At 41.7% G+C, this 23050-nt stretch overlaps 2 protein-coding genes across 8 annotated transcripts in view; one reads left to right on the top strand and one right to left on the bottom strand.

The window, feature by feature from the left end:
* Kiaa2026 (KIAA2026 ortholog) overlaps nucleotides 1-11644 on the top strand; it is an 81840-nt gene extending 70196 nt beyond the window's left edge. For 6 of the 7 annotated variants that reach the window (XM_026781189.1, XM_005352124.2, XM_026781187.1 and 3 more), the window contains 3 exons: nucleotides 3234-3349; nucleotides 6127-6314; nucleotides 7333-11644. In XM_026781189.1, the coding sequence (XP_026636990.1) occupies nucleotides 3234-3349; nucleotides 6127-6314; nucleotides 7333-10961 (3933 nt within the window). In that variant the 3' untranslated portion in view covers nucleotides 10962-11644. The remainder of the gene's footprint in view (nucleotides 1-3233; nucleotides 3350-6126; nucleotides 6315-7332) is intronic. The other variant, XM_026781188.1, reaches the window with a different exon arrangement.
* Nucleotides 11645-14399: 2755 nt separating this feature from the next.
* Nucleotides 14400-23050, bottom strand: part of Mlana (melan-A) — a 10303-nt gene continuing 1652 nt past the window's right edge. Inside the window, exons 2-4 of the mRNA XM_005352123.3 lie at nucleotides 19617-19713; nucleotides 16660-16767; nucleotides 14400-14814 (exon numbers count right to left, since the gene is read on the bottom strand). Of these exons, the coding sequence (XP_005352180.1) occupies nucleotides 14746-14814; nucleotides 16660-16767; nucleotides 19617-19713 (274 nt within the window). The 3' untranslated portion in view covers nucleotides 14400-14745. The remainder of the gene's footprint in view (nucleotides 14815-16659; nucleotides 16768-19616; nucleotides 19714-23050) is intronic.

Raw genomic sequence — 23050 nt, 5'->3', positions numbered from 1 at the left:
CTATAAAAATGAGGTCCCAACTCAGTAGGAAGCAACAGTGTTAGGACTAAGGAATTAGTTTGGTAGTACAGTGCAAGGCTCAGGATTCAGTCCTTAGCACAGTGGTGTGGGGCAAAAATTCTTTTACTTTAATTGCATTTGGATTGTAAGCATCATATTTTATCCCAGTAACACTTGAAGCTGATTTCCCCCTCCATTTGAGTTGTTGAGTGAAAACCCTGTTTAAACACCAGTACAAGCAGTGATTCTGCCCTTTTAATCACCTCAAGAGTATAGATTCACATTCCCATGGCAGTGTATAGGTTCCTTTCACAGGAGTCATTATATCTTTTATAGTTTTATACATTTTATTAATCTTCTATGATAGAACACCATAGATATTTCAAAACAGGTTAATGGTTAAGGCACTTGTATGAAAATTATAAATCTGTTCTCTGATTAAATATTTAAGTTCCCTTCCTTGTATAGAATCTTTTTGTCGGTCATATATTTTGTAGACATTAATTAATTTTAAAAATCAGAATTAAATGTAAAATCTTCTTAATCATTTTTAAAATCTTATAAAGCAAAAATTAGTAATTTAACAGAGACACCACTACAGCAATGTCTTGATATAAAGATGTACAGATATACCGTCTACCCTTCCTGTTCCTCATCTTCCTAGTCCTAACTGATGTCATCTGAATTCCCTGTCCTGTCACCACTGTACTTATCCAGACAGTAACTGTACAAGCCAAGTTAGTTCTGCAGGCGTCACTTTTCTCCTTTGGTCCCTGCTATTTTTCTCAAAGACTTTAATCCTTTTTCTAATGAATTCTACCACACACAGGATATTCTTTTTGCTTTCTTCCTTAACATTCTTCCTTCTCTTAAGTTTGAGGAAAATTGAATTCTATTCTCTCACCATTTTGTTTTCCGTCAAGTAGTTGCTGAGTATATGATTGGCACCGGTAATCCCAACACTTGAGAGGCTGTAGCAAGAAGCTCGAAAGTTCCAGACTAGCCCGAGCTACATAGCAAGTCAAAGGGTTGCATAGTGAGATCCTGTCTAAAACCAAAAGAGTGAATACTAGCTCCTGTTCCATTTAATAGTTTTGATTGGTGGATTAGAATGAGCACTTCCTACTATCACACCAATTCTTTTAGAAAAGTTTTCACTTCTAAGGTATAATTCACTGCTTACTTGGGTCTGACTTATGCTTTCCTTAGAATATATTTGAAAAGGAATGACTATTTAATATGCTATAGCAGTGTCTCAATCTGTGGGTCATGACACCTTTGGAGGTTGAACAGCCCTTTCACAAGGGTTGCCTAAGACCATCTGCATATCAAGCATTCACATTGTGGTTCATAATATCAAAATTACAGTTATGAGGTAGCAACAAAAATAATTTTATAGTTGGGGTGACCACAACATTAGAAACTAACTGTATTAAAAGGTTATGGCATTAGGAAGCTTGAGAGCCACTGTGTGGTAGGAAATAAAAATTTTCTTAAACTGGGTGGTGGTGGCACACGCCTTTAATCCCAGTGCTCAAGAGGCAGAGGCAGGTAGATGTTTGAGTTCAAAGCCAACCTAGTCTACAGAGAAAGTTCCAGGACAACCAGTACTATGTGGAGAGACCCTGTCTGGGAGGGGAGGGATTTTTCTTAAAATTTTTCTTAAAACCGTGATCTGACATCCTATTAAGATGTAAATTAGGGGTGGAGAGATGACTACAGTTGTTAATACGTGCTGCTCTTGCAGAAGACCAGCACCCACACAGAGATGCACAAATACCTGTAAACAGTTCCAGAAGATTTAACTCCCTCTTTGAGTTTTATATGCATTACACACATATGCATGCAGGCAAAACAGTTGTGCACATAAAATAAAATAATCTTTTTTAAGACATAAATTAGCATAGGGTTCATATTTGGTGTGTCCACGGCATAAAATCCTACATCTTCCTACTCTTCTAATAAACAGTTACCCTTCTAAGATTCAAAACCTCAGAAGAAATGTAGCTCTTTGAATATGTAAATAGATATCCTGTTGCTTTAAAGTTCTGAAACCTTTGGGGTTATAAAGTTAAAGACTTGTCATTTAAAATAGCAAAGATATTATGTGTGTGCATATGGATGTATGTGTATATAAAAAGTTGGCAACTCTGTTTACACCTCTAGAATATACTTTTGCTATAGATTATTATTATTATTATTATTATTATTATTCTTGATATGGGCAGATAGACTTGATAGGATGAAGTGATTTTATGCATGTTAAATGTGATCTGTAATATATGATTGTGACTTCCATTGGAAATAATACATTATGGATTATGTGATGCAAGATATTTCTTCCTTTTGTAAACTCTCATTTTGCTTTTCTATGCTAGAAACTGCTAAAATAATTATAACAATTTCTTAGGGAGTTTGTTAAAAAGTCTCTCTTTTTTTCCCCCTCTCTTAGAAGTTACAAAAACTTTGCTTCATGGCTTAATTTACTTATTTGGTGAATTTATTTAAATATTTGTGCCTTTAAATGGTTTTAATCATTTGTTGGTGGGCCCCTCCCCTTTGGCACTAGAGCTCAAACCCAAGACTACATGCATTTGGTAAATGATTTATTAAGATATTTATAACTGACACAATTAGACTTTTTTTAAGTATGCATTTCTTACTTAGATGATAAACATTTGGAATTTATTCTGGAGAACTGAAGATCACTAGATGTAGTGATGTTTCATTTGTATTTTAATAAATAAAGCTTGCCTGAAGATCAGAGAGTAAAACAGCTGCAGTGATCAGCCATACAGACTAGGTAGTGGTGGCACACCTTTAATCCTGGTAGCCACACTAGTTTGCTATAGAGGCTGGGCAGTGGTGGTTATACGCCTTTAATCTCAGCACGAGAGAAGAATATAAAAAGGAAGGAGAAAGGTTTCTGTCTCAGTGTCGTTCTGGGGATTCCTGGAGGCAGGATCATCATTTTTTGGACTGAGGTAGAGGTAAGAGCCAGTGGCTGACTGCCTTGCTTTTCTGGTCTTCAGGTTGAACTCCAGTATCAGCCTCTGGGTTTTTATTAATCATGCTACAACTAAACATATTCAGATTTCTTAAAAGATATTTCCTCTTTTTGTGTATTTTTGATGAGTTATTGACATTTTGTTACTTTGTTAGAGGATAAAATTTGATTGATATTGATTTTCAAGTAAGTCTAAGAAATTTACTTTTTAAACTTACGTTTCTAGGGCAAATGGTACCATCGGAGGCAAGCTGTAAAAGAATTGCATAGTACACTGATACGCCTTTTAAATGAATTGCTGCCATGGGAACCAAAGTTAATGAAGGCATTTCAAAGAAACAGGTAACAAACTGTACAATTTATTTAACTTATCCTAAGGCCCTTATTTTAAGATTTGGGGTTTTTCCATTCATTTGCATTTCATCCAATACAAAACATGTGTTCTGTGATTTGCTTTCTAATGGAAGAAACATACGGACTCAAAAGGTGATGAATATTAGTGGGGAGGATCATGATGGAGGGGATGTTTGAGACTGAGACTGAGAAGGCTACTCGTAAAGGAAATAAGGTGCACATGAGAGGGAAAGTATGCACCTTTTTCCTCTAAGGGCACACTCTATAAGAATAGAAGTGTATTTGGCATTTGGAGGAAGTACAAAGAGTCAGTTATAACCAAAGAAAAATGATTGATGAAGACTGACATAGGACATAAAAGTCAGAGGTCAAGTAGCCAGGTCAGGTAGGACTTAATCTCTTAAGAGTTTACATGGACCAATATGAAAAGCTTTTGAAAGGGTGTTACAGAGACAGGATGTTCCTCCTGTGTTTCTGTTGCTTGCTTGCCTGCTTGCTTTCAGTGCTAAGACTTGAACCCAGAGCTTTGCACATGGCCAGGTACATACCACAAAGCTATATCTCTCACCTTAAGGTTGGTTTGGTTTTTTTTCACATTGATTGGTTGATTGTTTCTGTGTGTGTGGAGGGTGGGGACGGGAATTACACTTGTGTTTACCGTGGTCACAAGTGGAGGTTAGAGAAGTCTGCAAGGAGTTGGCTCTTTCCTTCCCCTTATGTATGTGTTGGTGGAAGGCACTTTTATTCATTTGAACCATCACTGAGGCTATGTGGCCTTAAGTTTTAAAGTGCTCACTCTAGCTGCCATGTTGAAATCGTTGTAAAGGTGAAAGCAGATGAACTAGTTATACTATAATAGTTACCCTGAAAAAAGTGGGAGTAGCTGGTAGCATTGCACATGACAGGAAGTGGTTGGGTTTTAGATATAGCTTCAAAGTAGGGTTGGTAAAATTTGCCTAAAGAGTGTGCTTCAGAGTGTGTGGTAGGTTATTCTTATCATCAACTTGATAGTCTTCCAAAATAGTATGGAAACAAATTTCAGGCATGTCTGTATGGGATTTCCTAGATTAGATTAATTGAGGTGGTTCACCCTCACCTGGGGCCCAAGACTGAACAAAAAAGAGAAGAGGAGCTGAGCTGCAGCATTCATCTGTTTTCTGATGGGCTCAAGGAACAGCCACTCAACGTTCCTGTTGCTGTAACTTCTCTGCCATAATATACCCTCAGACTGAAATAATTATGCCCCTTCCTTCCATAAATTACCTCTGTCAAGTATTTTAAACCAGCAGTTAATGAAGTAGCTAATATAAATGTGATAGAAATTGATGAGTAAAAATTAAATTTGGTCTAAACGGTTATCATCATGAATTTGCCATTAGCTGAGACAGGAGTGACTAAAGGAGAATCAGGTTTGAAGAATAACAGGGATGGAATAGTTGAATTTAAACATGTTAAGTTTGTTATACTTTCTAGACACCTAACTGGTGGTGTTGAGTAGGCATTGTCTGAGTTATATAAGTAATTCAAGACTTTATTAGACTTGAGGTACAAATTTGGGAGTTATCAAGATTGATTATATTTAAGGTCATGACATTAGTGGAAATTATGTAGACATTGAACATTGCAATATTTAGAAGTAAGGTAAGCACTTGGAAGGCAGAGGTAGGCACACACTACACACACAAACACACACACACTAACAACAAAAATAAAATGCAAGCTGGGTGGTGGTGGCAGACACCTTTAATCCCAGCACTCTTGGGAGGCAGAAGTAGGCTGATCTCTGTGAGTTCAAGGCCAGCCTGGTATACAAGAGCTAGTTTCTAGGACAGGCTCCAAAGCTACAGAGAAACCCTGTCTTGAGGGGAAGGGAACACACTAAATAAATAAATAAAATGCAAAACTATTATCACTTCAATTATTCTTTAATGATTTTTCTAGACTGAAATAGTGGTATACACTTGTAATCCCAGCAACTAGGAGTCTGATTTGTAAATCTGAGATAAGCCTAGACTACTACATAGTAAGACCTTGTTTTTAAAACCAAGAAAAAAAAATCTATACTGTGATGACTAATTTAGGGCTGTATCAGTTCAATTGGTAGAATACTTGTCTTGTAATAAAGTGATTGCCTTGCAAGCACAAGGACCAGAATTTCAATCCCCAGAACCCATATTTAATGCCAGTTATTGTGGTTCATGCCTTTAATCCCAACACTAGGAGGTAGAGGCAGGCATCTCTATGAGTTCAAGACAAACTTGTTCATCATAGCAAGTTCCAGAATGGCCAGAGCTATATAGTGCTGTTCTATCTTTTAAAAACAAAGAAACAAACAAAAGGGGGGGAAAAATCACTTTTTTTTTTTAAAGTCAAGCATTCACAGGGCATGCAGATCTCTAGGGCTTGCTGGCCAGTGTACATGCCGAGTCCCGGGCCAGTGACTCAGGGCTCATTTTTCAATTCAGATAGAAAATTTTAGTTATTTATTGCTTTTCTTAATAATTCTAACTACAACCCTCAGAAAGACAAATAGATGGTATATTCAAATTTTATTCAGAAATTTTAAGATTTAATCTTTAATTTCTTAAGCATATATCATAAGTTTTGTCTTCTTAGGTAATTAATAATTGGTAAGACCAAACTAATAGGCATTTTAGATACACTTAAAACATAATTTTAAGATAATTGAAAATATTTCAAGATTTAATTTAAAATGCTAATTAATTTAGCTTCCAAAAATTCCATGTTACATTGATTTATTTCAGGAGCCGTCTGAAGAAAGACTATGATGATTTCCGAAGACAACCTGATCATGGTCAGTTCACTAGGGAACTATGGACTACTGAAGAATGTGAAGGGAACCCTGAGAGAGAGCCCCCTACAGCAGAAATCAGTAAGTCTGTAGATGCAGCAGAACCTCTAGACAACCTGGAGAAAGAGCACGTGGATTCTGGTAGGCATTCAAACTTTTTAAATATAAGCACAAAGAAAACTTTGTTTTTTTTTGTAAAGGCAAAAGGTAATCGGGTCAGTGAATGTTGATGAGGAAATCTAATAATTTACAAAATGCTATCCATATTCTTGTAAGCAATTTCTTGGCAATCATTATTAAATTTTTCAGAGTTTCTGAAGCCAGTGCCTAACCCTAAGTTATATATGTGTCATTGCCTGTTGCAGATCATACACGGCTAAACTGTTACCTGTTTGGAATTTGTTTTTGTTTTTGTTTTTGTTTTTTATTGTTACTACTCTTAAAGCTCTGTTGGTAAAGTTTGCCATAAATGAATTTGAGAAATCCTTAAGATTGTGAATATTTTTTAAAATGAGGTGCAGCCAAAGTTGATGGCTGACTGAGACTAAAGTAAACACATAGAAGTATGGGTAGTTAGACCAATTTACATGTGATTCATTTCAGCTCATCAATGGCATTATTTAGTTTAATAAGATGTTAATATGAAAAACTTGTAGTTAGTAATATGTTAACATATTTCATATCTTGTGTGAATTGTAAGAGTGAACTTCTTTTGATCAGAAATGAGCACAATTTTTTAAGGATAAAGAACAAGAAAGGCTAAACATTTATTTTCATTTTTTGTCTCTAAAGACTAAAATACAGAATTGTAACCATTTCTCTATGATATAAAGGTTTCCCTATCTAGAGAAAGAAAACTAGCCAGATTAAACTGAGTATCTTTTTAAAAGCTGTGAGTTTTTCCTTAATGCTTATGCATTGGCATCAGTATTAGTCCAAAATTAATCTCAGTAATAGGTTGCTCTTAACCTATTGTAATTGGGATATAGGAAGTCAGCATGTTTAAGGTCACTGTTAACTTCTTCTGTAGTGCTGAAGTTTTGGAATGACTAGACCATAGACTCTTTAAATTGCCTGCTCAAAAATTGACTATAATTTTTTTAATTGGTGTCAATCACTTGATTTCTATAAACAAAATGCTTGTTTTTATAATTTTCAGATGATATGAAATTATCAGAAATAGGCTTTCCTTTGGCCAGAAGCAAGTTGTTGAAAAAAGAATTGTCATCTAAAGATGTAGTGAAGACACTGCCTAAAACACTTAAACGACAGTCTAAACAAAGTAATTATCTGGACGATAGCACAAAAGAGCTTTCCCCAAGGAAGAGAGCAAAGCTAAGCACAAATGAGGCATCACTTGAGAACTTAGAAGTTGATATGCAGATTGACTGTTTGAATGAGTCAAAACATACAGAACTGCCATTTTCAGAGTCATTTGCCTCAAAGGAATCAGTACCAGTGTCTGCTCTCCAGAAAGGGACCAAACCTATTCAGGCCTTGCTTGCAAAGAATATTGGGAACAAAGTGACCTTAACAAATCAACTGCCCCCTTCCACAGGTGGAAGTGTTCCTGCTGTGGAAAAGCCAGCTCTATCTCCTGCAGAAACAAGCCCCCTAAAGCCAGCATTGACTTGTCTCGCCAGTACAAAAGGACCTTTGCAGATGGTATACAAAATGCCCTGTGGTCAGTGGTTGCCAGTAGACCTTCACAATAGTTCTGTCAAGATTCAAATGCAGCCTGTGCTGGATTCTAAAACAGGAGAAAAGATCTTGCAGCAAGTTCTTATTCTTCCTAAGAATTTTGTGATTCAGCACAAAGAAGGAAAAGCAATTGCAAAAGAGCTAGCAGCCCCTCAGCAGAAAGGTGCCGAGCACTGTTCATCTTGCCCACAGACGACAAATGTGACTTGTTCTTTAGTGTCTGTTCCTATCACCTCAGTAGGGACAATACCTACCCAACTGCCTAATACAGTTTTCAGTAAGACAATTACACCTTCATCAAATGTGAGTGGTAGATCACAGCCTTTGTCACCTGTAAGCTCTGTAAGTAATGCATTAGCATCACCAGTTCAGACTAGCCAAATTGAAGCAGGAAAAGTCAAGAGTACAGTTTCATCAGCCCCAATTCCCCAGCCTCTTACTTCCCCCACCATTTCCTCAACAGTCCAGCCTCTCTTACCAGCAACAACACTAGATGAATCTACAGATTCTGGCAGTTCCCTCACCTGTTTTTCACAGCAAACTGTTGATTCTTCTGAAGCAAAGCAAGAACTAAAAACTGTATGTATAAGAGATTCACAGTCGATTCTTGTTAGGACTCGAGGTGGGAACACTGGAGTTGTAAAAGTACAAACTAATCCAGAACAAAATTCACCCAAGAGTTTATCTTCAAGTTCTGTTTTCTCCTTTGCACCTCAACTTCAGGCATTTCTGGTACCAAAATCAACATCATCCCCTGCTTTTTCACAAGTAGCTGGAATGACTACTACATCTAACCTCCCATCTTTCAGCCAAACGCATACTTCTGTTTCTATTTCATGTGGCTTTCATCCATCTGTAGGGAAAAACCTCAAACCTATGTTAAACCAACCCTCCAACAGTGGCTATGTGGGCCCCGTGGTAGAAAAAACCTCATACGTGCCCTCTTCACCCTTGAAGCCCTCTGTTTCTTCCAGCTCGCCACTACCATCAACAACAAATAATTCAGTTAGTGTAATTAGCATATCAACAGGAAATTTTGGACAAACCAATACAAATATTATTCATACATCAACTAAACCACAACAAGTAGATTATATCCCAAAAACCTACCCAGTTACAAGATCAGAAGCAGCAGCAGCAATAAATGGAGATGTGCTCAGTGAGACTCCTGTTCAAAAACTTATGCTGGTATCAGCTCCACCTGTTCTTCCTTGTAGCAGTGGACCCTTAGTTAATATGGCACCAGCACCGACATCTACAAGTGTTTCTACCCAGAAAGTAGTTTTTATTAATGCTCCAGTTCCTAGTGGCTCTTCAACCTCAGCAGCTATTGTTGCAGAATCATTAAAACAGACACTTCCTCCTTCCTTGAATAAAACATATGTTAAGACTCCAGAACAACCCCAAATAGTACTGATTCCATCTACAGTGGGAACACCAATAAAGATAAATCCTTCACCAACTGTGTCTCAGATTAAAGATGTAAAAATTGGACTAAACATAGGTCAAGCAATTATAAACCCTCCAGGGAATCTGCCAGCTATATCATCAGTTAATATATTGCAAAATGTAATGGCAAAAGGAGAAGACAAAAGTAGTAAGGGCTGTGTTTCACCCTTGTCAGCAAGTGGTAACTCGGTCCCAACAAGCTCAAATATTGTGAGTCAAAATCTTCCTCCTGTTAATGAGTCAGTGGTTTCTTCAGCAAGAGCTGCAAACATGTTTTCAGGAACAGGAGCAAATGTACCTTTGAACTCCCTTTCAGTGACCTCATCCTCTGCTTCTGCTGGAACACGACCTCCTGTTTTAGTCAGTGGGAACGATACCTCTTCAAGGATTATGCCTGTTTTGTCAAATAGACTTTGCACGTCAAATCTGGGAAACACTGTGGCTATATCAACTGTAAAAACAGGACACCTTGCGTCATCTGTTCTCATTTCAACTACACAACCAACAGTGTCTTCTAAATGTTTGACATCAGCTTTGCAAATCCCTGTTACTGTTGCCCTGCCCACACCTGTGACTACATCTCCAAAAGTAATCAACACAGTTCCACATTCAGCAACAGTACCAGGAGCCACACGCCCTGTATCTCTTTCCAAAAGACAGTCTCAGACTTCTCTCCAGTTTCATTCACCAGGGACTTCAGCTACAGTGCCAACAAGTGCAAACACAAATAAACCTCAAGCTGAAATATCATCCCTCTCACCAAGTCCAGGTAAAATAATCAATACTTCCAATGTTACATCTATACCAAACCAGCATATATCCCCTTCATTAGTAAAAACAACTCCCGGTAACAATTCTACTACAGGCGGCTCTGCCATTCACACTTGTACAGCACCATTAAATATAACTAGTCTGGCAGGTGTTCCATTCAATGAACCTTGTATTCATCAAAAAATAGTTATCAACACCAGTACACCTTTGGCACCAGGTACTCAAATCATGATGAACGGAGCACGGTTTATTGTTCCACCGCAAGGTCTTGGAGCTGGTAGTCATGTCCTCCTTATCTCTACTAATCCAAAATATGGACCTCCCTTAGTTCTTAACAGTGCCCAGGGCATACCGGCTACACCTGTTGATAATCCTGTCCAGAAGATCATACAGACATCAAATAATTCTTTAAGTGGGCAGCCTTTAAAGCATTCTGTAAGAAACTCTACAAAGATTGTGAACTGTCTTGGAAGTCCAAGCTCTCTCTCTACAGTACATTCAACACCACAAATCATAAACACACCTGCTAAAGTTTATGTTCCACCTGTACCAACGGTGCCATTAACTTCAGTAATTAAGTCCCCTCCAGCTACTCTTTTGGGTAAGACATCTTTGATTTCTGCCATTTCCTCCAATAATCCTCCACTGCCAAGTAGCACATCGGTATTTCATTTGGATACCTCTGTCAAAAAGTTACTAGTTAGCCCAGAAGGAGCCATTTTAAATACCATAAATACTCCAGCATCTAAGGTATCTTCATTGTCTTCATCTCTTTCTCAAGTTGTATCTGTTGGTCAAAATCCTGCCTCTGTCTTCCCTGCTTTTCAATCATCTGGTTCAGAGAAGCCTGACACAGCTGCATCTTGAATTTAGACTAAATGAGCCAGTTTTTAAAAAACGGGGCATTGTTGTAACTCCCATAGAAATTTTAACTGTTTATTATACTGTTGGAAACATACTGTTTATTATTGTGTGTATGTTACAAGTTTTGTGTGTGTGTGTGTGTGTGTGTGTGTGTGTGTGTGTTAATGTATCTTCATTAGCTTGCACAAGACTTTGTTTTCTTGGGGAGGGCAAAGTATACCATTTCACTTGTTGGTGTAAGGATGTTTTCCAAGGTTCTTTGTTCAAAATTTTCATCAAGATTTGCCTGTCTATATAACATAAATTGAACAAAGTTAAGTTTGACTAGTTTAAGCTAGCCTTTTCATAATTATATTGATGTTTCTTCTTAAATTTGGATGGTTGTGGTGTATCTACAGTATAGTATCCTCTGTCATTAGTGACTTTTTTGTTTCTGTAAAAAATATATATATATATATTTATGCATTAAGAAGATGCAGTCCATGGTGTAAAATTGTACATATTCCTTAAATCCCTAATAATCTGTACTAAATATATGTACAAAGAACAATACTGTCTTTATTTATGTTTTGTTTACATAATGTATAGTTTTTTAAGTATTTTAGTAATTTTGGACCAGTGAACTGTTAGCAACAATGCAGAAGAATCTGCATATAATAAACTGAGTTGCTGTATTTCTTTGTTTGAATGCCATTTTTGTTTTTTATTTTTATTTTTTTTTTTTTTTTTTTGGTTTTTCGAGACAGGGTTTCTCTGTGGCTTTGAAGCCTGTCCTGGAACTAGCTCTGTAGACCAGGCTGGTCTCGAACTCACAGAGATCCGCCTGCCTCTGCCTCCCGAGTGCTGGGATTAAAGGTGTGCGCCACCATCGCCTGGCATTGAATGCCATTTTTAAAATGTGTTCTTGTCCATTGGGGGGAAAAATGATATTATTGAGAACAGTCCTTTAAAAATGTGTTGAAATTGGGAAGTATATAGAAACAGTAGCACTCACACAGGCTTTACACTTGACAGAGCTTCCTTTCATGTATCTCATTTGATTTGCGCAGTAATCTTGGGAGCCAAGTGGCATGTCCAGACTTCCTGGTTCATGGGGAGTAGAGCCAGGACATGGATCAGATGCTTCACATTCTTTCACCATAGTTCTACTTTACTTTACTTTTGTTTCAAGGTTTTCATTCAAAATTTTATGGTTCCAAACATTAAAAAATAAATAAAAAGTTGGGCTACCACCAAATTCTATGTCGACCAAAACAAATATGTGATATTGTTGTTTTTCAGATAAGAATATTTGGTTTATGTCTATACATCCAAAACATGTTTCTTAAAACTTTTTTTAAGGTTTCTTTATGCCCTAAACAGGCCTGGAACTTTCCATATAGCCCAGACTGGCCTTGCCTCAGCCCCCTGAGTATACCAGGATTGTAGACATGTATGTACTGCCATGCCTGGCAAAACTTATTTTTTAATAACCTGGGTTCGTAAGAGGTTGCAGAGTAATGCAGAGTGGTAGTGTCACCCTTCACCATCCTTCTCCACATTTCTGTTTAAATTGAAGTCTTAGTTCATTGTTACTTCCAAAATTATATTTAAGAACATGAATTTCTTTGTCATTTGAAATTAAAAGTGAGCAAGGAGAGTGCCCTTTTTTTACTCAGATTATAGAGCTGCTGCTTAAGGTCTAATATGAAGCAAATTTTGTTCTCAGTTGATTTGACTCAGGGCTTGACTTTGTAGTGCTTGAGAATGTGCCTCATTGTAAATAAAAGGTAGCTTTGTATTTACTGGAGCTTTATTTTTTATTATCTTATTAAGATACACTTATATATACACATTCAACTTTAAACATTAAGCCTCATCACAGCGTTCTAGTCTAAAGTTTAGACTATTTGGAAGAGTAGGCTTAGACCTATGAGGCAGCTCAGTGGGTAAGGGTGCTTGCCACCAAACCAAAGGGCTTGAATTAAGTTCCTGTGTCCTACATGATCAAAGGAAAGAACAGGCTTGAGCAAGTTGTTCACTGATCTCTACACATACACACAAAATAAATACTATTTAAGATATTTTTCATTATTAAAAAAGAAGAACTGGAGAGATGGTTTAGTGTTTGAGAGCACTTGCTGCTCTTCCAGAGCACTTGGGTACCATTCTACTTCCCTTACCTGAATTCTCAACACCTGCCTGTAACTCTAGCTCCAGGGAACCCCATACCCTTCTCTGGCCTCCATAGGAACCCACACAACATATACACCCACATATGTAAGAAAAGAAAATGAGGAGACCTAAAGGTTTCCATTCAAATTATATCAAAATGTTATTGAGGTGGAAAGGATAGCAAGTGTTCCTAAAATATTGCTCAGATTTCTCAAACAATTGTTTTATACTGATGACTAACTCAATGGTAGAGTGTTTGCCTAATTTGTACAAGGTCATAGGTCCCATCCCTAGCATCCGGGAGGGGAGCAGAAAAAGAAATTATTTGGTGTGAAAGGGAAAATAGAATTGTTTTTGTCAGTGTTGGTTAGGCTAGCCCCAAACCCTTGATCTTACTACCTCAGTGCATTGGCTGCAGACATACACCACTTCTCTCTGTCTCGAAATGCATATTCATGCTCTAAGACTGCCTTTACCAGTGTGTCTCTGCTCTACTTGATCACCTACTCCTCCCCTTCCCCATTTCCTTATCAGTATTTAAAAAAAAACAAAAAACTTGGTTTTCAAGAGATGTCATGTGGGTGCTGCTTAAAATGCATTGTAGGGGGCTGGAGAGAGATGGCTCAGTGGTTAAGAGCACTTGAGGACCCGGGTTCAATTCCAAGCACCTACATGCCATCTCCTAACTGCCTATCACCCCAGTTCCAGAACTCTGACACCTTCACACAGGCAAATCACCAATGCATAGAAAATAAAACTTTCTGCTTGTTTTTTTTCTTTGTTTCTTTTTCAAGACAGTGCTTCCCTGTGTAACAGTCCTGGCTGTCCTGGAACTCACTCTAGACCAGGCTAGTCTCCAACTCACAGAGATCTGCCTGCCTCTGCCTCCCGAGTGCTGGGATTAAAAGGCGTGCATCACTGCCTTGCAAAACTTCTTTTTAAATGTATCATATTACACATGGATAGTACTTATTCAATGAATGTGTTTATATACCCAATTTATAAAACAGAGTAACCTAAAACTTCACCTACTGTCTCAAAAGAATTCTCTAAACTCTCATGGAACCTAGTTTACTGATACCTCTGGCATAACTTCAGTCCCATGAAGCTCACTACTAAATCCCTGGAGTGAGAGGAGTCTCCTGCATGTGCCTACAGCTTCCAGGGTGAGTTTTTTTTTCCTTTTTTTTTTCTCTTAAATTTTATTTTATTCTATTTTAGGAGGGGGGAGGTTGCAAGGGCAGAGGAAGGATACAAAAGGATGGGAAATGAATGGTCAAGCTGAATGATGTGAAAGACCCAAAGGATAAAAAGAAAGTTAGAAAAAGTATTTTCTTCACAATTCAGATGCTCACAGATTATCCATGGAGTTTACCCCTCAAAATGACGACAATGATTTAATAGCATTTCTTCTGGGACAGATGACATGCATTAAAGTGTTTATTAAAACTTTTCCCAGGGTCCTATTTCTTGTCAATCCTCACTATCCTCTGGTTGCCCTAACAAGAACTTAGCACTGGCCTGTTAAGTGTAGAGATGCTCATTATGTAGCCTGAAAAACACGGGTGTCTGCCAGCCTTAAAGCAAAAGCGTGAGAGAAACCATTTCCACATTCCCAGCCCCTTGCTGGCGCTCAGGGTGAATATGGTGGTGGGCACTGGTCTGGAGAGAGCTTCTCATAGGCAGGTGGAGCGTTGGGAACCTGTGAGGATAAGAAAGGAAGAGCAGTGAGCTTGACAGCAGTGTACATGTTCTGGGAGGGGTGAGGCAATACAGCTTGCATCGCATTGATACCTTTGCTCTGGACCAAAGCGTCTAAATGTTCATACATACGTTTTTGTCTAATGGAGTAATGGTTATATCTCACAAATGCATATGTTGAAACATTGGTGGGGGAAAAAAACAAGAGGAGAGGCTTCCCAAAATCTAAATTATTTATTTTGTTTTGAGGGCAGCACCTGTGCCACAGCACACATGTGGATGTTAGGGAATAATTTTGGGAAATTGGTTCTCTCCCGTTACCACCTGGGTCCCAGGGATCAAACCCAAAGCTGTCAAGTTTGGCAGTAGGTTCCCAGTGAAGAGACTCACCTGCCTGTGAATTCTCGAATCGTGTGTGAGTCACTCAAACGCTGCATCTTCACCCACAGAGTTCCCTATTAGGTGTGTCTAAAGGCATATTTAGGGCTGGGGGCAGGGGCAGCTCAGAGATAAACATCACCCAAAGACAACACCATGAAGGTTGGGGGAGACACATTTATCTACCAGCTGAGCACAAGTGTGTCAGTTATCCAGTTAATGCTCAGTCATAAGAGATGTTGTCAAGTGGGAAATGAGGCATGGACAAGTCACTTGCCCTAGGTCACAAACAGTAAAGTCATGGAGCTAAGAATCAAACAGTTACCTGACCCCAGAGTCAATGTCCATTACTTTGCTGTGCTTAGTGTACAGAAGTGCATGCAAGTCACATGTAGAACTTAAATTCCTAATAACTTCACCTTTATAAAGTAGGTAAATTAGATAAAATACCTAACTAAATACAGTCATTTCAACATCAAACCCACAGGTCAGTAGTGGCTCTATTCATGTATTCTGCCTCTGAAACATGAGACTACTTTCACACTACTGTTTCAAGTGTTTAATACATGTGGTGGCTCAGTTCTATAGGGAAAAACCCTCCTGTGGCTCTTATATGCAGGGACTGTAAAATTTAATTTTTTTTTTTTTATTTTCGAGACAGGGTTTCTCTGTAGCCTTTTTTCGTTCCAGTCCTGGAACTAGCTCTTGTAGACCAGGCTGGCCTCGAACTCACAGAGATCCGCCTGCCTCTGCCTCCCGAGTGCTGGGATTAAAGGCGTGCGCCACCACCGCCCGGCGACTGTAAAGTCTAAATGTTAGAAAATAAAACTTTAAAAAAAAAACCCTATTTTCCATTTTGTTTGCTTTTATTATAAAATATTCCAATAAAAATTACCATTTTTGACCTTTATGGAGGAGAGGCAGTTGTGTGGATTAAATCTACGTCCTCATGCATGCAAGGCGAGAGCTCTACCATTGAGTTATGATCCCAGCCCTAATTTTGACCATTATTGGCCAGTTAAGAATTTAGTGATAGCCGGGCGATGGTGGCGCACGCCTTTAATCCCAGCACTTGGGAGGCAGAGGCAGGCGGATCTCTGTGAGTTCGAGACCAGCCTGGTCTACAGAGCTAGTTCCAGGACAGGCTCCAAAGCCACAGAGAAACCCTGTCTCGAAAAACAAAACAAAAACAAAAAACAAACAAACAAAAAAGTTTAGTGACATTAAGTTGCTTTTGTTTGTTTGTTTTTCAAGTCAGGGTTTCTCTGTGAGAACCTGGCTGTCCTGGAACTCACTCCGTAGACCAGGCTGGTCTTGAACCCACTGAGATCCACCTGCCTCTGCCTCCCAAGTGCTGGGATTAAAGGCCACCACCTGACTCGCATTGCTTTTTCAATGGAAACCACTTTGTTCATTTGACCTGAAAGCAGCTAACATGAAAATGCCCAGATGCACAATCTCCACCTACCACAGGCTGCTGTTTTTTTTCTTGAAAAGACAGTCCGCTGTCCTGATGACCATCACTAGGGCATCTTTCCTTCAGGGTACTTTGCATACCAGCATAAAGTCTTTTGTCCTGAAATACAAAGTCATAAAAATGAATGGTTTAAAAAAATATAAGAACTGAGTCCATGAACGTAAAGATAAAAGAAACAATATTTTAAAAATGGGCTTTAAACTAGCTGCTGCCACTCACTTGCTTCGACTCCTCAGGCCACTCCCTTTACCTCTGTTGATTCCAATTGTTAGCTCTGTCGTTGCAGGACAGTACAACGCACTTGTCAGAGTTGTGTTGGAACTAACTAAAGACTGCCAAGGAAGTGCCCAGCACCAGCTGTCCCTCACTGGAGGCTTTGAAGAGAAGTCCCAAGAAGACTGCATTTACAAAGTGAACAACTTGTAAAATTGTTCTTCAAAAAATAAGGACATATGGCTAGAGAGATGACTCGGTGGTTAGGAGCATTTGCTTCTCTCGCAAAGGACCCAGGTTGTGTTCCCAGCACTGGTGTGGTGGCTCACCACCATTTATCATACAAGTTCCAGGGGATTCTAAACCCCCTTCGGGCCTCTCTGGGTACTGCATGCATGTAGTGCTCTTTCATCCATGTTGGCTAAGAGAGAGAGAAATGGGGCTAGAGAGATGGCTGCAGTTAGAAGTATTTGCTATTCTTGTAAAGGGCCCATGTTCAATTCCCTGCACCTACGTTTGGTAGCTCACAACTGCCTGTAGCTCTGAGCCCAGGGAGACCGGCTTCTGACCTCTCTGAACACAGACACTCTCATACACATGCCCACATGTAGACACACGCATGTGTATAATTGAAGATGAAAATAAAAGATGAAGATGTGTATGGTAAAAACCAGTAAGCATTTTTTCTGTCATGTTTTTGCCATGACGAGGTGTAGAGCAGAAGCCAGTGAGGTATGGAAGAGTTAGTATCTAAGGCTGCCAGCAAGTCAGTGGGGCACAATGAAGCCAAATCTTGATGCCCTGCATCCAAACAGTAAATAACCAACTGCAAGGTAATGTCATCACTAGAGGACTCTGCTTGATGGTGTGTGGCTCCTGATGTGCTTTGCCTCTGGTTTACACTCTGGACCCTCAGCTAAAAGGCAGTTGGGAAAGAGAGACACTGATGCCACCCGGTTTCCAGGAGAAGGAACGTTTCAGCTGGGAGGTTGAAGACAGCAGGCGTTTAAAAAAATGCCAAGTATGGCTGGGCAGTGGTGGCACACACTCTTAATCCCAGCATGCAGGAGGCAGAGGCAGCTGGATCTCTGTGAGTTCAAGGTCAGCCTGGTCTACAAAGTGAGTTCCAGGACAGCTGAGGCTGTTACATAGAGAAACCCTGTTTCAAGAGAAAGAAGGGAAGGAAGGAGGGAGGGAGGGAGGGAGGGAGGAATGCAGGCAAGAATGATTTGAGTATGGGGACTGAGGGCATGCACATGCCAGGGAGGCAGCCTGGGCTATGGGCTGAACTCGGGGTTCATATGTCTTCTAGGGAGCTTGAGCTATGCCTGGTACTGGTGGAGTTTTGTTAGGGTATCCCTTCTTCCAGAGAGGATAGAGCGAAGGTTTTGAAAAGCAAAGTGTAGGTCAGACTTGCAGAGGGTTCACACTTCTGAAAGTTTCCGTCCACTTTGCCATATTTCACTCACCCGAGTTCAGTGCTTTGTTTTTTGAGTATGCTTTTGCTGTTTCTGTGACAATATAGTTTGATGATTCTGTGACAATCTAACTTGAAGTGATATGTGTGAAAGTCTGATGGGGGATTGGGAGGGGTGCTTTATTGTTTTCAACAGCTTCCTGGTAGCCTGTGGTGGCCCGAACTCTGCCCTCCTGGCTCAGCCTTCCTAAGTGCTGAAAACTACATGCAGGCACTACCATCCCTAGCTAGTGGCTTTAATTTTTTATTTTATTATTTATTCATTTTATGTCTATGGGTGTCTTGCCAGAATGTATGCCTGTGTGCAACCATGAGCATTCCTGGTTCCTGCAGAGGCCAGAAGAGCTTAACAGATCCCCTGAGACTGCAGTTACAGAGGGGCTGTGAGCCAGCATGTGAGTGCTGGGAACCGAACCTGGGTCCTCTGGAAGAGCAGCCAGTTCACTCAGCCGCTGAGCCATCTCTCCCGCCCAGTGGCTTTCAGTGCTAAAATACTTGTTTTTACTATGTAGCCCATGGTTTCCCTTTGAGATCACATTTAAATCTTCCTACCTTGCTGTGCCTTGCAGGTCTCAAAACACCCAGACTTCGGGAACCTACACAAATATTCAGGTTTTTAAGACCCCTTTCTTTTTTTGTTCCTCCCTCCCTGGTTTTTTTATATACATTTTTTATTAATCTTTATTGAGCTCTACATTTTTCTCTGCTCCCCTCCCTGCCTCTCTCCTTCCCTCTTCTCTGCCTCCCAAGGGCTGGGATTAAAGGCGTGCGCCACCACCGCCCGGCCCTCTCCTTCCCTCTTCAACCTTCCCCCAAGATCCCCATGCTCCCAATTTACTCAGGAGCTCTTGTTAAGGCCCCTTTCTAACATTAGCATTATGATAAGTTTGCCCTTGATCTCTTCAGGACCAATGGACAGATAAATGGACAAAGGAAAAAAACTCAGTGGTACACCCTGATGTTGCAGGGAGGTTGTTTTTCTCATGCTGGTGTGAGCAGCAGCAGCAAAACCTTGGGGACCATGGTATGACAGAGTTAGAAGAACTTGGCATTTGGCAGGGAGCAAAGAGTGATTGCTACCCAGACTGACTAGCTAGGTTTGCTCCCGAGCCCCACATGGCGGAAAGAGAAAACTAACTCCAGAAAGTTGTCTTCTGCCTCCACCCCATACCATGGCATGTGCAGCATGCACACACACGCGAGGGCACCCCCAGAGATTCATAAGAAGACTGGGACCTGGCAGGGAACTCTGACTCACCATCAATGTTCGGTATCCACTTCGTCTCCTATAGTACCAACAGCCGATGAGCAGAGCAATGCCCAGGACCACAATCAGGATGCCAATCCCTGCGGCCCTGGACCAAGAGATAGACACATTCCACTCTGCTCAGAAACATTGGTCCAGACTGCAGTGAAGCAACCAACCTTCTCCCTTTCTGTGGTCCAGAAAAGCATCTTCTAGTCTCCAGATAGTTTGCTGCTTTCCACACAGGGCACCTGACCAGACCTCCAGCTCCAATATCTAAGGATAGGGCCTAGTTTAGGAGCTCTTACGCGTGGAGCACCATGTCCAAACCATAAGGCGTGCCCTGGCACCTGGCAGCTGTATGGAAGAATATTTACTGAAGAAGAGCCGTTTCTTCTCAACATAGCTCTTTTAGGCATTTTCCCCAACTCGATCCAGAAAAAAGGAAGTAGAAATGAGCACTGGCTATGAGCCAGTATTGTAACTCTGCAGCAAGGAGCCAATCATTATTGCCACTTCACAGAGGAAGAAATGGATTTAGAGGATCAGTGGGCTGCCACCCAGAGCTATCACCAGGCAGAGTCAGGGTGTGAGCCTGAGGCTATCCCTGCCCTAAACTCTGATGTGACTCCTGCGACCCTGTGACCCAAGGAGAAGAGTCTGAGCTGGCCCTAGTGCAGAGTTCCGCTGTCTCTTATCTGTGCATTTGGTCCTGAGCATCAGGATGCTGTTGTGAGACTCTTAGCCAACTGCTGTGTCCTGTGTCCGGAGTTCCCTGGGGAGCAGTACAGTTGCTGCAAAGGCCCAGCATGTGTGTTCCTGTATGACACTGCCAGTCAGCTGGCATCTGCATGGTACTCAGTATGATCCACACTGAGGACCGGACACTGCAACTGTGAGCTTGCTAAGAAATGCTCTGCCAGGCTGGGTGATGCTTACTGGACTGAGTGGCTGCAGGGGTACGAGGGTGAATGAAGGAGGGAGTTTTCTGCATTACCACCTACCTTCATCTCAAGGCTGCCAGCTCTAGATGGGATGGGGGGACCTGGAGGATGTCTGTGTGGACGGAAGCTCTGCCCTTGTTGTGTAGGTCAACCCATGTGTAAACTTAGCAACTGCATGACCCAAACACCCAAGTCCCGGGCACTGAGACCTCCTCTGAACACCGTTTTGTACCAGGCACTGTGCTACTGCCCCTGCCCCCATGTTTTATCTTCACAGCAATCTCTCTGAGCTAGGGATAGTTCATTTTACAGCTGACATTAGGCTGCCAAAATGTTCCAGGCTGCGCAGCCAGCACATGGTGGAATCAGCATAATAAGTGGTACTAGACTAAACAGGCATAAAGAAAGCTCTAGGATTCGTTCGGCCCGACCCAGGACCATTGTCCAGTGCTTTCCTGAGGGAAAAAAAAAAATCTAAGGTGACGCTGTCACAAGGAGTGTTCAATGGTTCTCGTGTCGGCAGGCAGCTGACACAATTTCCCAGCACGCACGTGCTCTTGCTTCACCCTCTGCTCTTTCTACGAGCACCTCGACACAAACAGGGCTCTGTTCCAGCTCCTTACGCACGGTCACGTTGCCCTTAGATTATGCACACGAGTGACTGAAAGCATAAGACATCAAAGGACGCCAGACGCCAGAGGAAGCCACTGTCCAGCCTAGCAGGCTCCTCAGTCACCTGAGGGGCAATTCAAGCACAGACCCTGGGACACCACTCCTGGCCTAAAGTGACTCCTTTTGGAGGGGGTGCCTAGGAATCTGCATTTAGGCAAATGTTGAGGGTGTAAGAACCCCATCTACTGAGGCTTCAGAGAGCGCTAACGGGCAGCAGTAGCCCTTTCTGACTCGCTGTGGGAGTTCATTGCGAATCATTCTTCCTCATTGTACCTCCAGCAGATTTCAGAGGAGGAGAAATATCCTCCGAGAATCACAGAGATATATCACATCAATGCAAATGCCTCTGCTCCCTGTGTCCCCCTGTGTTCCCCTGTGTCCGACCCTCCCGTTTAAAAAGGCAGCCAGATGAGTGAGGTCCTGATAGCGCTGGCCTTGTGCGGTGATTTTTTCGAGTTCTTCCCTGGTCTCTTTCACTACCCTACATGAAATCGTGCACCATGATGCTTCAGGTACTCTATGGTCATGTCCTTCAAGGACTGGGGTTCAAAGTGTCCCTGCACTGTGCTGGGGCCTCTGGTGATGTCCATGGACATGACAGCATCCATATGTGCAGACTGAGCAGCTGTTTTGCTTCTGCGCTGGACCTGGGACCTTTCCGGGCTCTCGGAAAACACCATAGTGTTCTCCTGACCCTGCACAAACACTTGGCCAGATGCAAGAAAGCACGAGCCTTCAGTGAAGGTGACCTAACATGATGCTAATAAGCCACAGGGGCCCTGTGTAAACTCCGAGCCCACCTTCTTATGTCCTGCTCTGGGATGCTGGCAGGGGACTCTGCAGACCCTAATTCTGTTTTGCCTGTGGCTCCTGCAGAGTGTCCCACAGAGCGTCCTGGTGACAGTTTGCTTCCTGCTTTGTTCGGCATCCCCCATAGCTGCTCTTCACAGTGCTGGTCAGTTCAGTTGCCCCCTCTCTCCCTGCCACTCCCAGAATCAGCCTCTCCATGCCCCACCAGCTGACCAGTGCCCCACTGGCCAGAGGCCTGAGCACACGGGAAGCAGCCAACAGAAATCCCCTCCAGTCTTGTAGGCCCTATTCTATGGGCTTGCTCCCTCCGTTTTAGGTTCCAGTGACCCCTGCCTTCCCATTTGTCCCCTCAGCCCCAGGGACAGAGGCAACATCCTGCAGTGTTTGCTGCCCCTTGCTACTTCTGTGCCTTTGTCTCCTCAAGGCTCCACCTGCTTCACCAGGTCCTCATACTGAAGGTGACTTAATGGTGTCTTCCTTCCTAGACCTGGAGAGTAATTTTGCATTGGCTGTGGGTGTGACTCTTAGCTTCGCCAGTTGGAACTGATGGTAAAGGACCATAAAGGACGACTCAGCTGTCAGCCCACTGAGCTGACAATGCCTGCCTCCACTTCCGGCTTGGCAGTGAGAGATGCTGATCTCTGGCCTCTCCTCTCTTTGAATAGGACTGTGCAAATACTTGCTTTTGTTAGCCCACCGGCTTAGTGCTTCATGGGCAAACAGAGCTGGGCTTAAATCCCAACATCACCACATCCTGTCGCGTACCTCCTGGTCTCCTGGTTTCTCTGTGCCTTTTCCCACATAAAACACAGTGGGCAGACAAGGGTGTCATGGTGTGGGGGACACAGCAGGCAGACATGGGTGTCGTGGTGTGAGCACACAGCGAGAAGACAAGAGTGTCGTGGTGTGGGGTGCACAGCGGGCAGACATGGGTGTCGTGGTGTGGGGTGCACAGCAGGCAGACATGGGTGTCGTGGTGTGGGGGGCACAGCAGGCAGACATAGGTGTCGTGGTGTGGGG

Source organism: Microtus ochrogaster, chromosome 8 (assembly GCF_000317375.1).
Source record: "Microtus ochrogaster isolate Prairie Vole_2 chromosome 8, MicOch1.0, whole genome shotgun sequence".
Classification (NCBI taxonomy): domain Eukaryota; kingdom Metazoa; phylum Chordata; class Mammalia; order Rodentia; family Cricetidae; genus Microtus; species Microtus ochrogaster.
This window is presented reverse-complemented; position numbering and strand designations above follow the sequence as displayed.